The sequence below is a fragment of the Panthera leo genome, chromosome A2 (genome assembly GCF_018350215.1).
Source record: "Panthera leo isolate Ple1 chromosome A2, P.leo_Ple1_pat1.1, whole genome shotgun sequence".
NCBI classification, from domain to species: domain Eukaryota; kingdom Metazoa; phylum Chordata; class Mammalia; order Carnivora; family Felidae; genus Panthera; species Panthera leo.
Window position 1 is genome coordinate 95,169,241 of NC_056680.1, and position 17,244 is coordinate 95,186,484.

The window sequence follows — 17,244 nt, forward strand, 5'->3', positions numbered from 1 at the left end:
CACTGCCAGCACAGAGCCTGACATGGAGCTTGAATTCACGAAACCACGAGATCATGACCTGAGCCAAAACCAAGACTCAGACATTTAACCGACTGAGCCACACAGGTGCCTTATGGTATTCTACTTTAGTAACAACTCCTAGCAACATACCTGATAGTCTAGTCTAGTCTAGTCTAGTCTAGTCTATTCTTATTCTATTCCTCCTTTTCCTTCCTTCCTTTTCTTCTCCCCTTCCTTCCTTGACTCCCTCCCTCCTCTCCCATCTCCTCCTCCCTCTTCTTCTTATCATTATCGTTTTTCTTTACAGCCAGTTATAACTAAATAATGCCAGATTTCTTATATGATCACAATCAACTGATTTAAGCTGAAAATGAAGGTCTTATAGCATCAAATAGGAGTACTGGGGCAAGGTTCACAATGGGACTGGCCACTTGGGCTTTATTACTTCTAAGGGCAGCTATAGTCATTTATACAATGACTTGAGAGCTTATGTCAAACTCTTTAGGAGAATGTATGTGAATCCTTTTTATAAAAATCTCATAACTCAGAGAATCTAAAACCATATCTTAAAATTTCTATCAAAACATCTAAATCAATTCTGCTATAAATGATATAACCACTTAAGATACCACTTAATATTTTCATTTAAAGTTATATTTATAATATAATTATTTTTAATATAAATATTTTTAATATAACTTTTCTTAAAGTTATATTTATAACTTTAAATGAAAATATTAGTGGAAGAACTAGCTTAGAAGGGATATATCTGAGCATCCAATCTACTTGCTAGTCATTAAATTATTCAATGATTTCCTAAGTCAGAATCCAATTTACTACTATAATTATTAAAGACTATTAAGTGCAATACTAATAAATGAATAGAAAAATAACTGCTAAATTTTGATGTTAATTTACATTTTTACTGTCAATAAAATTACTGTAAGAAGAGTAATCTGTAGTCACAGTTTAATTATTCCCTCAGTCAGTCCCTCAACAGATATTAACTGAGTTATGTGCCAGGCACTGTTCTAGATATTAGGAATAAAACAGTAAACAAAACAAACAAAAGTTCCTGCCCATATGAAGTTTATGTTCTAATGGGAAGCATACATTCTACATTAATTCATGCATCAATCTGAGTGCTAGGCACAAAGGACAATATGAAGAATGTTAAAATAAGGTCTCCAAGAAAAAGCAATCAGAAAATAAAGTTCCATTTCATTATTATGTAATTAAAGAATGATACTCTGAGTTTACTTTTTCAGCAAGTACTGGTTGAGGCCTTTCTAAACATACCAGTTTTCATCTACTTTCAGATCACTGGGTTTCAGATTTCGAAGTTGAAGAAACTTCAGATTTACATAAACTATCCCAGGTTCTATCACCATATTGTAGCTTTACCTCACCGTATCTCTCATCTCTACCTTAACTTAGCTCATCTTCTGCCCCACCTTGAAAGCATATGGTCCTTTCAGATCACAAGATACATCTCTAGACCATTCTCTATTTGCCTAATGATAAATCCACCTTTTAATTTATCAAGTAAGATGGGGAAAAAACTACCATCTTTCATAAACAATAATACTACTCTTTACTCATCGCAAAAGTCCTATTTTCCTAGGATTTAGAATTGGTACCACTGAGTCAACCATGCTCTTATCTGGTTCTCCTTGAGATCAATCCCATCATTCTGAGTCAGCCAACATTTAAGGGATAGAAAGTAATGCCTCTGAAACAGACTTTTTTTCTCTTTGCCTTACTAACTGGTTTATTAGTTGAGAACCCAACTGCCATCAACAACCCCAAGTTCTAGTCTAATGAACTAGTAATTAGCTAAATTACCACTGATTAAATCCCATGGGTTTAAAATAATCTGTAATGACTATCAGGATGTCACAACTTTTTATTTGTGTCTTAATGTGTGAAGGTGTGTTATTTCAAAGAAAGGATGCTTTTCTAGTTCTTTAAGGGGGACTTCCATCACTTAAATACACTGCATTCATGATTAGCACTGGGAGTACATTCTAGCCCAAGCTTTCAATCTCTCCTGTTTTCTCCTGGCTCAACAAGAAAACAACCCATTTTTACCCAAGACTACTTAATAACTTCTTCAAGTGATTCTACTGGTTGAAATGTAGATGATATCATCTAAAACTCCCAACTTGAAACTATTCAGATAGCTTCTTGGTTTCCACTAAAAGGTTTAAAAAATGTATTGTTAAGAGCCAAATACCTAAAATTTAAAAGTCGTACCCTCGAAATGCAAAGATATCTTTTGTTTCTCTCGTTCTGTTGCTGTTAATGTTCCCAACTTTATACAAATAAAGCATTTTAGAAAAAAATAAATGTTTTATATTGTTAGAAATACCTAACAAATTATGAAATTACTCAGAAATAAAAGGAAGCAAAAAAAAATTCACTAGAGATTAGTGCTGCTGCTGAAAGAGAACTGCTTCTTTTCTGTGGATGTAAGTTCTTAATGACATAAATGCAGCATACACGGAACAGAATTTCAAATGTCATAAGCCAGGCATGCCAAGAAGAGCCTCAGAAAGTGAACAAGCAAAAGTGCCAATGTGTGGGGCGCCTGAGTGGCACAGTCAGTTAGGTATCCAACTTCAGCTCAGGTCATGATCTTGTGGTTTTTCAGTTCAAGCCCCACATCAGGTTCCGTGCTGACAGCTGGGAGCTTGGAACCTGCTTCGGATTCTGTGCCTCCCTCTCTTTTTGTCCCTCCCCTGCTCATGCTCTCTCTCTCTCAAAAATAAATAAACATTTTTTTAAATGCCAATGTGTGACATAAAAAGGAATAATTCCACTTCAGATTTGAAATTTAAAAACAGAAAGAGAGAGAGAGGGTGCCTGGCCAGCTCAGTCAGAAGAGTGTGAGGGTCTTGATCTCCAGGTCATGAATTCAAGCTCCATGTTGGGTGAAGAGATTATGTAAATATAAAATCTTTAGGGGCACCTGGGTGGATCAGTAGGTTAAGAGTCTGAGCTCTGGTCATGATCTTGAATTCGAGCCCTGCATTGGTCTTTCTGCTGTCAGCACAGAGCTCACTTCAGATCCTCTGTCTCCCCTCTCTCTCCCCTGCTCTCTCTCAAAAATAAACATTTAAAGAAATAAAATAAAACAAAATCTTTAAAAGAGAGAGAGACAACAAGCAAAGAATTCAACCTCTCCTTAATTTGAATAGTGAAATACAAAAGAAATCATCAAGCTCCCTTCAGTTTTGACAATGTGTTCCCAGGAGCATTCTGTCCACGGACCCTCCTGCAGTAATCCATTAATGAAAAGGATACAGCACTGGGTAAACTTGACACCAATTACCAATACCTAGATTAAAGACAGTATTTTACTATAATTAGTGCAAATCCAATACATGTCCTTTCAGAAATACCTAGCTCCATTCACACTTTCACACTGTGAGGTGAAAAAAATAAAAGTACATACTACCAATCTGCAATATAGAAATCTGTGTACATGTCCATGTCCTCCACAAAATCACAAACTTGAGGGCAAGAATTCATTTTGTTAATAACACCTGATATTCGTGTAACATTTGATCTTCGTACACACAACTTCATTTGATCATAGAAACTCTCTAAAGTCAAAAGAGTAGTAATAATTCCTATTTTCTGGTGGGGAAACCACAGTGAAGAGACATTAAGGAATTCACACTAGGTCACTCAGCAACAGGTGGAAGAAGTCAAAAGGAAAGTACTCGGACTACTATTCCACTGACTAGGAACATTTTAAAGCTTATTATGATGGAAAATTTCAAACATATACAAATGAAGAGAGAAGAGTACAATGAACTACCACAGTTTTAACAAGGATAAAGTTATTTTATCTTTACCTGCACCCCATTTTGAAACAAATTCCAGATCTAATACCACTTTTTTGATAAATATTTCAAGATTTAAGTCAATCATATTTAATAAAATGTTGAATATAACAGATAACCAACAAATACCTGGTTCAATTCTATAGATCTTACATATGCTTTCAGACATTATTATCCAATTCTCACTAAAAAAAAAAAATCAATTCTGAATTTCTAGGTAGTACATATTGTACACACTTATTCGTTCATTCACAAATATTTATTCTGGACTACAAGATGCCAGCTGCCATGCTAAGTGCTTAGTATACAGCAAAAGGAACAAGCAAACACAGTCCCTTCTTTCCATGATCTTGCATTCAACTATTCTGGATACATACTCATGCACACATGCGTGTGTGTGTACATGTGTGTGCACGCACGCGTGCACACACACAGACACACACACACACCCCAACCATGTAGGTCTTGAGGAATTGGAATTAGTTTGGCTGGAAGAGTACTTAACTAAACCTACCAGTTTGTCAAGGTGGAATCCAAATTCTCTATACACAAATTATGAAATGGAGTGGAAGACAAAGTTTTCATGAACTCAGGATCCTGATATTCTTCTAGAAAATATTAGGAAAGTTTTCCTTAATTTTCCTCCTCCTAAGAGTTTTTCCAGTAAAAAAAGCCAACAATATTAAAATTTAGTGGGGGAAAAACAAAATAATTCAAGCAACTGAATGGATTCAGAATACCTTCCATTGTTATATTTAAAAATGTTCAAATCATTTTCAGCTTTTACTGAATGTATACACACTTCCTAATGTTGATGTTTTCTGTACAATCTATAAGTCCACGACTATACAGTTAACTATGGAAATTACTTAAATTTTGAAACTCACTTCAATAGTGGAGAAATGGGAACCCTCTTGCACTGTTGGTGGGAATGCAAACTGGTGCAGCCGCTATGGAAAACAGTGTGGAGGTTCCTCAAAAAATTAAAAATAGAACTACCCTATGACCCAGCAATAGCGCTGCTAGGAATTTACCCAAGGGATACAGGAGTGCTGATGCATAGGGGCACTTGTACCCCAATGTTTATAGCAGCACTTTCAACAATAGCCAAATTATGGAAAGAGCCTAAATGTCCATCAACTAATGAATGGATAAAGAAGTTGTGGTTTATATATACAATGGAATACTACTTGGCAATGAGAAAGAATGAAATGCCTTTTGTAGCAACATGGATGGAACTGGAGAGTGTTATGCTAAGTGAAATAAGTCATACAGAAAAAGATACTATATGTTTTCACTCTTACCTGGATCTTGAGAAACTTAACAGAAGACCATGGGGGAGGGGAAGGGGGAAAAATGTTACAAAGAGGGAAGGAGGCAAACCTTAAGAGACTCTTAAAACTGAGAATAAACTGAGGGTTGATGAGGGGTGGAAGGGAGGGGAAAGTGGGTGATGGGCATTGAGGAGGGCACCTGTTGGGATGAGCACTGAGTGTTGTATGGAAACCAATTTGACAATAAATTTCGTATTAAAAAAAAAAGAAACTCACTTCAATATAAACTATATAGATTGGAGTAAAACAAAAATGAAATGTTCTCTTTTCAGCATTTTTTATTATTCCCAGGAAACCAAGTTAAGTATAATTCTATATACAGATCCCTTCTCCCTCTTTATTTGACACTCTTTAGTATTAATATTCATTTGATGGAAATAATCCAAATGGTTCCCTCCTTAATAATTGAACCTTTTTTCTATTATTTCATGCATGTGTTCATTTATTCACTTTATTTCTACTGGATGTAGAATGTAAGTGAACATGACCACGAGACACTTTCTGGGTCTTAGAGGACCATAAGAGGGTGAGTGGAGCAGAAAATTAAGATTATATTTTATATAACAGATGTAATAATTTAAAAGGGCAGACATATACTAAATGTCATAAAGGAAGTTCAAAGATGTCGAGGTTCAAAGGAAACAAATTTTATCCAAATGTAGGTATTAAGGAGTACACCACACACAAAAAGGGTGGCATCAGAACTTGGCTCTGAAGGATGGGTAGCATTTCAACAGGTGGAAACAGTAGTACAGGGAAGAGCACTGAGTGCACATTCCAAAATCAGCCCTAATTAAAGCTGCAGAGGTGGATGGCAAGGGGCATATACAGAGTAGTCAGTCTGCCTGGAGGATACATGTAGCAAATGCACAGGAAGAACACAAGAAAATCCTACCAAAGACCAAACTAGTACTGAAGACAAAACATGGGTTTTGTATAATTTAAAAATGGATAGAAGTATTTGAAGGTTCTTACTAAACAGTCTTGGTGTGCAGATGCATCGCAGTTAATACCCAATCATCTCCCAGTGTTTAGCCAGAAATACTTGCTAATGCTGTATCCAGCTCTAAAGGATGAGAAATTCTCATCTGGGGGTTTATAATTTAATTTATTCTACTTCATTCATTCAGGAAATACATACCGGGCAACTCATGGTTACAGACATTGTTATTTATAGATATAAAAGACATAATCCTGTACTCAAGTCAGAAAAAATGCAAAATCATTAAACTGAAAACACTTTTTACAACCCAAGGAAGTGTTTTCTTTTTAAAATTTTTATTGTTTGTAGAGAGAGAGAAGGAGAGCCACAAGTGTGGGGAGAGGGGCAGAGGTATGGGATCATGACCTGAGCTGAAATCAGGAGTAGGATGCTCAACTGACTAAGCCACCCTGGCGCCCCCAATGGGAGTTTTCTGACATGCAATGACCATGAGTCCTGCAAACATTGGATATAAACCTGCGTCTGAACCTTGGTCATCCTCAATTTGGATCTAAAATGCATATAACTGTGGAATAAAACGGTTGACTAAAAACAAGACAATTGTTTTACATATTTACAAAACAATTCCTACACAGATCAAAGGGGTTTGGACTAGGTTATATCTAAGATTCCTTCCAATTCAAAAATCCATATACTGTAATTCTAATTCTACTGCATTAAAATCCTTTAGGAAAGCCAGATAATAAGAATTAAAAATTAAAATCATTGCCTAAATGACAAAGCCAACAACAGTAGCCCAAATTTAGGTAAACTACTAAATGTTTAATAATTATCCTATCCCAAATGGACCTCCAGGCTACTACTAGGTACTCACACAGATTCTTGCCCCATATCTTTTTTTTTTAATTTTTTTAATGTTTATTTAATGTTTATTTATTTTTATTTTATTATATTTCAGAGACAGAGCATGAGCTGCGGAGGGGACAAAGGGGGGTGGGGGGTGTCACAGATTCTGAAGCAGGCTCCAGGCCCCGAACTGTCAGCACAGAGCCCAACGCGGGGCTCGAACTCATGAACCATGAGATCATGACCTGAGCCAAAGTCGGCCACCTAACCGACTGAGCCACCCAGGTGCCCCCTTGCCACATGTCTTAAGGTACTTTTACTTCATTTCTCAACAGAGAGCTACGTGTGCAGATAGTAAAATAAAAGCAAGTATCGCAGCAAACTGGCGATATTTAAAACAACTGGCCAGTGTCTCTTATAAAACTCCTCCCTCTGACTGCTGACCTACCTGCAGACTTAGCATCTATAGATCATCACAGATGGTGATGACCTTTATGTAGGCACGCTTGCTACCAACCACCAGTGCCCATTTTCAATGCTGCTTCTTGGCCACTGGACAAAGCCCAACACCATGCACACTACCTTGTCCTATTACCAAACCTCCTGCACCCAGATTTCATTTCTGTCATGTTCTATTACGCCAAGAAACTCACACATTTCCTTCCTAGGAAGACAAGCTCACTGAACCTCATGACAAATAAAGCAATAGTACGATCAGTTCTCCAAGAAGCATTAGTACCATATTTGCTCATAGGTCTCCAGGTTGTTATGCTGCCTAATTTTCAAGTATTATGGTGTTTATTTCATTAAATGGGTAGTAGATGCCAGAGCCACATTATGTGATAGTTCATTCATCAGACAAGCATTTAGATTTTTTCCATCGTTTTCCTTAAAATGAATTCACTATTATTACTTATTTAAGTACATTATTAACCTACATTATTTTTTAACTATAGCTGTTTATACGATCATAGTTATTACCCAAATTCCTTAATGGCAGAATTTAATAGATAATCACTTTTTACACACAAACTTCAGTAGGGCACACCGTAGAATTCAGGAGTTTCCTGAATTGATATGTCATTTATTCCTGGCAAATCATTACCTTTGTCTACATATAGTTCTTTTTTTCCAAACTAGAAATGTACTCACTTGCTTAACTTCTTCCATCAAACAAAGAATTTTTTAAAAATTGCTATTCAGATTTTAGAACAAGTCAACCACTTAAAAATGGCACAATAGACAAATTGCTTAACCTCTGAGCCTTAGTTTCTTGATCTATACCATAAAAGGGCTGAAAGACTTCCAAAGTCTTTCCAACTCTAATACCCATGAGTTTACAATGACATAGCATAAGAATTAGATGTTTCAATATGAAAAAACATTCTTAGGGAATCATTTATAGTGAGGCATTAAAAAAAAAAAAGATAATTTACTTTTAACAAGGAACCTGTTTTCATAGATATTCACTTGTCCATGTCTTAAACATAGGGAAATACACCAAGAGATATTCAAGTTTATACAAGTTTCCCTCCTGTAATCCATTTCCTCCTTAATAGGGAAATTCTAATAATTCCAGGGTGGTAACAGTTGTGTAAAAAAGAATATAAGCACAAGGCCAACAATTCAGCATTACCAAATTCTTCTGCAGCAACAAGGCATGGGCAGAACATAACTGGGAAAATGCTTATTTATTAAATAACCTTGATAAATTGGAAACTTTTCAAGAACTCTTAGAGAAGGAAGGACCAAACTTACTTCTAACATACTGAAACTTAAAAAGAAAAGTAAACTCCTGTGTTTCCTGCTTTCACTAAAACAAGCCCGAAGAAACATATTCTTTATCTGCAAGATAACACTTCTATTCAGAAGGGTTCCCATGAACTAATCCACCTGAAGGGTCAGCTTTTTGCTGCATCAACATGCCAGGTTTCTTCTACCCTATTAATGATTAGGTTTTCCTAGAGAAAATAATATTTTTATTTTCTTTTTATGTTATACATTACTAAGATCTTTAAAAAGAGAAAATTGGGTGCACCTGGGTGGCTCAGTCAGTTAAGTGTCCAACTCTTGATTTCAGCTCAGGTCATGATCTCATGGTTTGGGAGATCGAGCCTTGCATCGGGCTGCATGCTGATAGTGCAGAGCCCGCTTGGGATTCTCTCTCTCCTTTCTCTCTGTCCCTCTCCCTGCTCGCATGCTCTCTATCAAAGTAAATAAATAAGCTTAAAATAAAAAAATATTAAAAATAAATAAATTTTCAAAATTTCTTAACATTTATTTATTTTTGAGAGACAGAGGCAGAGCATGAGCAGAGGAGCGGGAGAGAGAGAGAGAGAAAGAGAGAGAGAGATACAGAATCTGAAGCAGGCTCCAGGCTCTGAGCTGTTTGTTAGCACAAAGCCCGACAAGGGGCTCGAACTCACGAACTGCAAGACCATGACCTGAGCTGAAGTCAGATGCTCAACCGACGGAGCCACCCAGGCGCCCCTAAATAAATTTTTTAAAATAAAAAGAAAATTGGAAAATTCACCTTGAGTTTCTGAACCAGTACCTGAATTTGAATTACACTTACACTAACACATTTAATACCTGGGGACAAGGCTGGTAGCGCTTACCAGTATCTTTGTAATGACACACCACCATCAAGTATCAGGGTTTGATGATCATCTTATTCCTTCAAACACCAGGCCGGGAATTACTTGAGAGAAGTGATTTACCCAAGCATCTTTCCCAGCACCTAACCCCCATGGTTTTTAAATAGTAGGTCCTTCCTAATCCTTGTTAAATACATGGAGCCCAAATGTTCCTATCTGTTAGTTACACATCAATATCTTCTTGCAGCAATCTATTTGTACATCTGTCCCTAAGGTGAAAGTTAATCTTTGAAAAGCATTTGATTCAGGAGCGCCTGGGTGACACAGTTGGTTAAGCGTCTGACTTTAGCTCAGGTCATGATCTCATGGTTCATGAGTTCGAGCCCCACGTCAGGCTCTGTGCTGACAGCTCAGAGCCCGGAGCCTGCTTCAGATTCTGTGTCTCCCTCTTTCTCTCTGCCCCTCCCCTGCTCACACTCTGTCTCTCTCTCAGAAATAAATAAACATTAAAAAAATTTATAAAAAGCATTTGATTCTGATTCGTGTTTTGGCTGTCTTATTCAATCAGCAAATTCTTGATAACTAAATCATAACAAATATTAGTTGTTTCATAAAACTAGTTAGTCTAAACATAGCACAACAAGCCAACGGAAATAAAGAGAAGTGAATTTTTGAAGAGAAAAAAGAACTACTAGCAGTGTCTGGTACATGATAGGCCATCAATAAATATTTGGTGAATCAACAGACTGCTGCTTAAACATATATATACATTTTAACCTATATATATTTAGGTCAGAAGGTAAAACAATTCCTTTGTGGAGTATAGAAGCTCCAACATAGGCTCACACAGAAGTCTGATTTTGGCAAATGCTCTAGGATTTAGGATTACCAACTGTAAAATAAGAGTAAATTAACATGCTAGACAGTGATTGGCTGATCAAGCCTGGGCCTGGGATACATCCAGCACAGGTAAACAAGAATTTCAAGTCATTATCCCTGTGCATACAGGCAGTATCAGTGCCAACAATAACAAGTCAGCCTTTCTGGCAAATCCATCAAAATTAATTCTTAAATGTTTGAAAAAACTAATATATTTATGATGCCCCTTCAAGCTTAGAGGCTTAACTACCTGTGGGAAGGGCCTATAATTCTGATCAATTACTTATGACTTGAAGGCACTTACAGAGATATCTGTCCTTTTAAGAAACCTTTTAAGAACCAGCCCTAGCATTGTAAAGCTGACACTGTGGGGCACCAATAAGTCACAGGTTTGGGGGTCCAACTTTGACAACTCTCCCTTGGAAGGAAAAGAATTGTTGTTACCTGTCCTTGATTTCCCAACCCTGCCTGAACAAATATTAGCAACCTTCAAAATCTGGAATTCCTAGTCTACTTAAGGAAGTCATGGGGACCAAAGATTGCCCCAAGGCAGAGGCAAAGAGAAGAAACAGGAAGGAAACAAAATGGAATGGAGATATGTAGCTCATGAAGATGACATCATCAATAATTTTTTTTCAAGTGCCACTGAATTTCATGGCATAGGACTGATGAGTCTTTTCTGACAAACCAAAGGCTCATTCTATCCAAGTAGTTTCTTGGTTCCAGAGCCTCTAATGTCTGGGTTTGAGTATGATTTGCTTTATAGAAAAGGTCAGGTGAACTGATATTTTACTGGGAACCTGTTTGGAGGCAACAGGCCCACTAATCAGCATGAAAACAAATAACACTTGGACACCTGAAGCATTTTTAAATTTAAACTGCTCTCATATACACCATCTCAGCTCCTACTCACAACTCTTAAGAGGTAGGCATCATCATCACCACTTAACCTGTAAAAATAATTTTAGAAAACCTTTAGATATCTTCACCTTCAATTTGAGTATAGCCTCCTGAAATTTCTCAGTACAGAATTCAAGTCACGGGTCAGTTAGAAATCTCTGAAGACATACCAATTTCAAGAGTATAAATCAAGAGAATAAGATAGATTAGCCAAAATCTACCAACACTATGTCAAAAACAACCATCCTGCTGTTAAAGGGATAGTGCTTTGTAAAAAACAGTGTTACACAGGAGTGCCTCTATAATGCCTCTATGCTGGAAGGACAGTATTTTATTTATCTACATGTAAAAAACTGGACACTCCCCATAGGCAACAGACAAAATAAAACAAGAACTTTGATTCTAAAATTCTGGGAAGAACCTAAGTGATTCTTCCAGGAATATACCTAAATTACAGGGGACAAAATGTACTCACCCCTTTCCCCTCCAACATCACAAAGATTCACCAGAAGAGTTTTTGTCGGTTTGCAACAAAGAAAACACGCACAAAAGGTCACCTGTTGCTGTTATGTATAATCCCAACTTCCTAAAACACTCATTCTCCTGGTCTCATTTTCCTTTGCCCCTCTCCTCAACTGGCTAAAGCAGAGGTATAATGGGGGTCCTATTTTCATAGCCATTTATTACCTTTTTTACGTATTTATGATTCTTTGCAGCCTTCTAGGCTTAGTCTGTGTTGGGAACAAAGCACCACACAAATCAAACAGCCTAGGATAAGGGGACACAAGTTAAAACCTCCCAGGAAGATTTTGTAGACACTTGGGCTCCCTGAGTCTCTAGAGGGCTTGGTATTTCAAAGGTCAGTCTTGGGTCTCTTGACTTTGATGACTAATGTTAAATTGCTGGACTTTTTACAAAAATATTTAGCTGTGTTTGTTTACATAATTTCATCCACAGCGCACACAGTAGGCATGTATTTGTTGAACAGAATCCCCTCATAGATGAGAAGACAGGAAGAATACCCAAGACCTCCTTTTTCCAACACACTATGGTTGAGAGTGGACAGGTAAAATCACACCCGAATTTGTACAAGTTTCTGTGCATTCCTTTTTTACTTAAAACTACACATATCTGGGGCGCCTGGGTGGCGCAGTCGGTTAAGCGTCCGACTTCAGCCAGGTCACGATCTCGCGGTCCGTGAGTTCGAGCCCCGCGTCAGGCTCTGGGCTGATGGCTCGGAGCCTGGAGCCTGTTTCCGATTCTGTGTCTCCCTCTCTCTCTGCCCCTCCCCCGTTCATGCTCTGTCTCTCTCTGTCCCAAAAATAAATAAAAAACGTTGAAAAAAAAAATTAAAAAAAAAAAAAAACTACACATATCTGCTTAGAAAAGAAAAGGATGACACACCACACAATGTCAACCACACAATGGGGAAATTCCAGGATCACTAAGAAAACACCATTATCGTAGTCACACACACTTTAATTACTGGTTACCACACAGGAGAGGCTTTAAGAAATGCTGTCTCTCCATCCACTTGCCACAACCCCTCCAGAAAAAGCAAAAGCAGAACACTTGGAATCTAAAGATTCCACATCTTGGACTCAACATCACTACTTTTGAGAAGTAGTCTAAAGACTATGCTGACCCAGAGACATAAAGTAATACACTCTAATAGGCAACATTTTTGGAAGAAGTTTCTTAGGCCACCCTGTTTGATGCTTATTTTTCATTATATAACTTTAAAGAAAAACTGGATGTGATTGGCAAAAATATTTTTATGCTTCTACATTTTTAAACCTTATTTAAACGAAGCTCTACCAAGAAAATTCTCATCCCAATTTTCACCGCATCCTGCTACTTCTCTTATTCTCAGCCTCTCAAAAATTCCCCAATGGCTAGGGAAACTATGCGGGGGCTGGCAGGGCACGTCTCAGCTTGGCTCGTTCTGTCCCTAAAAGGCACCCAACTTCCTGGACCCTCTTTCAGGGCCAGCAGGGAGAATACGCAGAACTTGCACAGCGGCAGGGAAGCCTGCGCAGGTCACATTTCCTGACTTGTCTTTCTGCTCGCTGTCTGGCAAGGTCACCCTCTCTGGCTTGCGGCTCTGTCCACATAACTTACTCTCACTCTGTAAGGGCAACGGGTCGCGCTATGCCTCCCCTGCCGCCCTCCGGCCTGGCAACGTCCCGGCCCCGAGGATCCCTGGCCCTCCCCCGGCGCGCGCGGCCTCCGACGGCGAGGGCGCCGCTCCCCCGCTCACCTGACCACGTTGGGGTGCTCGAAGGTCTCCAGGTGCCTCAGCACCGCCACCTCGCGGATGGTGGAGAGCGGCATGCCCTCCTCGCCTGTCTGCACCCGCACACGCTTCAGCGCCACGAACCGGCCTCCGTTCTTCAGGTCCCGGGCCTTGAACACCTTTCCATAGGCGCCCTCCCCGATCTCCGCCACGCACTCGTACTGCTGGTCCGCGCGGCTCAGGCCGTCCTTCTCCATGCCGTCTGGACGCCGCCCGGCGCGGCGCCGCTGGGACGGGCGGGGGGCGCGCTCGGCTCGCTCTCGGCCGCCGCTCGCCTCCTCCCGGACTTCCCGGCCCGCTCCCTCACGCCCCGGAGCTCGGTCTCGCTCTCCCTCGCCCCCGCCGACTACCGCTCTCCCGCGCTCCGGCTCTCGCGGCTGCTGGGGCTGGATGGAGCGACCTCCCCGCGGGCGGGCGCAACCCCGGTGCCGCCGCGAAACTCCGCCTGCCGAGTCGCCAAGGAGCGAGCCGATCCCTCCTCTTCCCTCCCCGAAGCGCAGTCCTCTGCACAGACACCGAGGCGATTACATAGCCTATGCCCCAGCGCGTCTCAGTCCACAATCATTCCACCTAAAAGAAGAGACGGGAGGACAAGAAAAAGTGCAATCAGACATCCCAAGCGCCTTCCTCCGGGTCCCCGCAGACTCCCCTCCTCCTCCTTCATAAAAGCCCCCGTCGCTACCCTCTGTGCGCTCCTGCCCTCTCCCAGGCTGCTTAATCCTTCCTGGTTCCTCCGAGAAAAGCGAAGTTACTTTTCTTTCCCTGCAGAGCTGGGAGCCGTCTTCGCGCGGAGAGGTTGCAGGGGCCCCTCGGGGATGAGCGAGCGGCGCGGGACGCAGTGGACGGGAGGGGGCGTGCCGTTCAGCCCAGAGTGTGCCGGGAGCGCGGGGGAGGGGAGGTGCCGGGCACGTCAATGTCACGGCTTAATATTTATCCCTACATCATTGTGTTGTACTGCTACCCACCCCACCTCCTCGGGCCTGGACGTGCAGGGAGTGGGGCTCCCAGGGTGCCGTGGGTCTTTCAGGGGTCGTACCCAGGCTGCTGTGCAGAGACTGTGGGTCCATCGGTGTGGGGCTGCAGAATGTGGGTGGGGGCTCCCAGGACCCTGTAACCCGATGCTGGGAGTGTGCGAGAAGGGGTGGTCAGACATCTGCTCGGAAATTGCTTCCTTTCTTTCTACTTTCAGTTTTTCTACGAGGAGACATTTAAAAACGACTTGCACACACAAATGGTCTTTTTGGGGTAAAGGAGTCTGGATTGGAAACGGAATTCTTTCTCCGACTCGGAGGACCTCCCTGGTGGAAACCCATGGGGGTCGGGGAGGGCTGAGGCTCCCGCTACTCGAGAGTGGAGGAACGCTGGGGCCCTGGAGGGGGAGTCGCCCACGGGACCATAAGGGTGGGAGAAAAGGGTATTCGCCGCTCTTTCGCTTGTCATCTCCTTGAATAACTTCGGGAAGAAGGTAACATAACCGTGACTCGCCCTGAAATTTTCAACTAATTTCAACCTCAACAAAACTTAACCTCGTCTTAAAAAGGCTGGAAGTAGGGGGGTGTAAATGCCAAGCCTTGGGGGTGAGAGAGAAGGGGCTGCGTCCTCCGGGCCAGGACTCCAGAACCTTTTCCCACTCCCTGGATCGTCTCTGAAGTAAGTAGCAGAGGAGGCTGCTCCATTCCTCCTTCGGCTTAAGGCCTGGTCTTATCAGAGGCCAAACGCACCACCTCCCCCAGCCCTCCGCACAACAAAGTGCGGGGAGGGGGCTAGGGGAGGGGCACACTTTCCTTCCCCATTGAGTTGCAATCCAGGACCTAGGGAGCCTCCAACCCACGGCCGCCGCGGCCTCCGCGGGGCATTCACCACGCCGGCCGCGTGTCCGGAATTCCCGGGACGCCTTGGAATTACCTGCCCCGCAACTTCTGGCCCGCTCGCCTTCTGCCAGGAATTAAAGAAACAAATGGCGCGATCCCCACGGTGTGCGGGCAGAAGGGACCTCAGCGAGGGCAGAGCCCCTCACACTCACTCCATTCGAAACTCTCCTTAGAAAGTGAAGTCGAATCCTGGAGGAGCCAAGGAACGAGACCCCCCCCCCCCCCCAGGGCCTGCACAGGGGTCTGAGCCAGGCAAAGGGCCACACAGGTAGCCGAGAAGCCGCCGCCGGCAGCGCAGCCCGCCCCTCCCGCACCCCCCTCCCTGCCCTAGTCCAGCGGGAGGCTCAGCTGCGAAGGCAGCGTCGCGGACGTCCCACCCCCGCAGGGAGCTGCGCCCGCTGCCCAGGCCTGGCCCCGCACCGCCCGCCCAACCTCTCCCCCCTAGCTCCCCGGACGGTCGGCTCCGGCGGAGAGAAACGGGAGCAACAGTGCCTTTTCCCCCCCTCTCCTCCACTTTTTTTTGTTGTTGTTGTTGCTTTCCCACGCTGGCTGAATGTGACTTGACCCCATTTCAAAAAAGTTTGACATAGTGCTTCAACATTTCCGCATTCCTCCGCGACTACAAAGGCTGCAGCCGCCTCCCTCTGCTTTCTGTCTCTGCTCTCTGTCTTCACACTCAATGAAATCCTTCATGTGCCTCTCCCGAAGCCTGCCAAGCACCGCAAGGGTCGCCACCAGCGCAGCGACAAGAGGCCGCACTGGGACCACGACTCCCGCGTGTGCGCACACGCAGATGCGCCCCACGTGCACACTGTCGGGCGCAATGCAGGGCCCGGAGCTGCTTACCGCAGGGTGTGCGTTTTAACTCGGATATTTTAAATTATAAAAGTAAATTATACTTTATAAACGAAAGCAAACGTGCGTCTTTGTGGGGCTCCAAGCCTGTGCACTGGTCGCCTGCGTGCACTCCAGTAAGTGTGGATAACACCCCCGCAGGAGTTGCCAGCAAGAAGCCTGCGTTAACATTTATCTCGTGGTGAGGAAGGTGGAGGCCACACCCACACCTCCGCGAGCTGGGGAGAGAGCTTTCGTGGGGAAATGAATATGGGGCACGGAAACACATTGTCCCGCATGGAGTCCCCAGAGGCAGTGCATTTTAAACTCTAAAGTGTGGATTATTCTGTGAATGTCTGAGTGGAGTTGATATTCCGCTTTAAGAAGCTGGATGAGTGTGTGGGTGTTTGTGCGTAAGGCTATGTGGGAGCAGGCACAGGATCTTAGTGTTCGGGGTGTCCCTAGGGTAGGCTGTCCTCCTCTCGCCAGATTAGGAGGGACTCCTCTAGCTCCCCAAAATTGGTCTCCGTAATTAGCCTGCTTCGGTTCGTAAGGGGTTAACTAAAACCGATTTCGAATACACCCCCCCCCCCACCACCACCGTCACCCCCACCCACACCCTGGCTTCCGACCCTGGCCAAGCTCCCAAATCTCCCCCGGGGACCCCCCACCCAGCAGCCCACCCACACCAACGCACGGCTCCTCACCTGCGGGGCCCTGCCGCGTCAGGCCTCCGGAGGGGGCTGCGAGTGTCTGTCCGACCTCCGCACGTGTCCACAGCGGCGCCAAGCAGGTAACCCGTCAGGAGGAAGGAGTCACCAGCACTCTTTACTGCGTAGGGGTGGGCACAGCGGCGGAGGGCGGAGGGACAGCTGAGGGCGCCGCCCGCGCGG

The 17,244-nt window shown here is 43.0% G+C and overlaps 1 protein-coding gene across 1 annotated transcript in view; it reads right to left on the reverse strand.

Annotated features, from left to right (window-relative positions):
* Positions 1–13,854, reverse strand: part of CDK6 (cyclin dependent kinase 6) — a 247,832-nt gene extending 233,978 nt beyond the window's left edge. Inside the window, exon 1 of the mRNA XM_042917832.1 lies at positions 13,611–13,854. Coding sequence (XP_042773766.1) covers positions 13,611–13,843 — 233 coding nt within the window. The 5' untranslated portion in view covers positions 13,844–13,854. The remainder of the gene's footprint in view (positions 1–13,610) is intronic.
* Between the last annotated feature and the right edge of the window lie 3,390 nt (positions 13,855–17,244).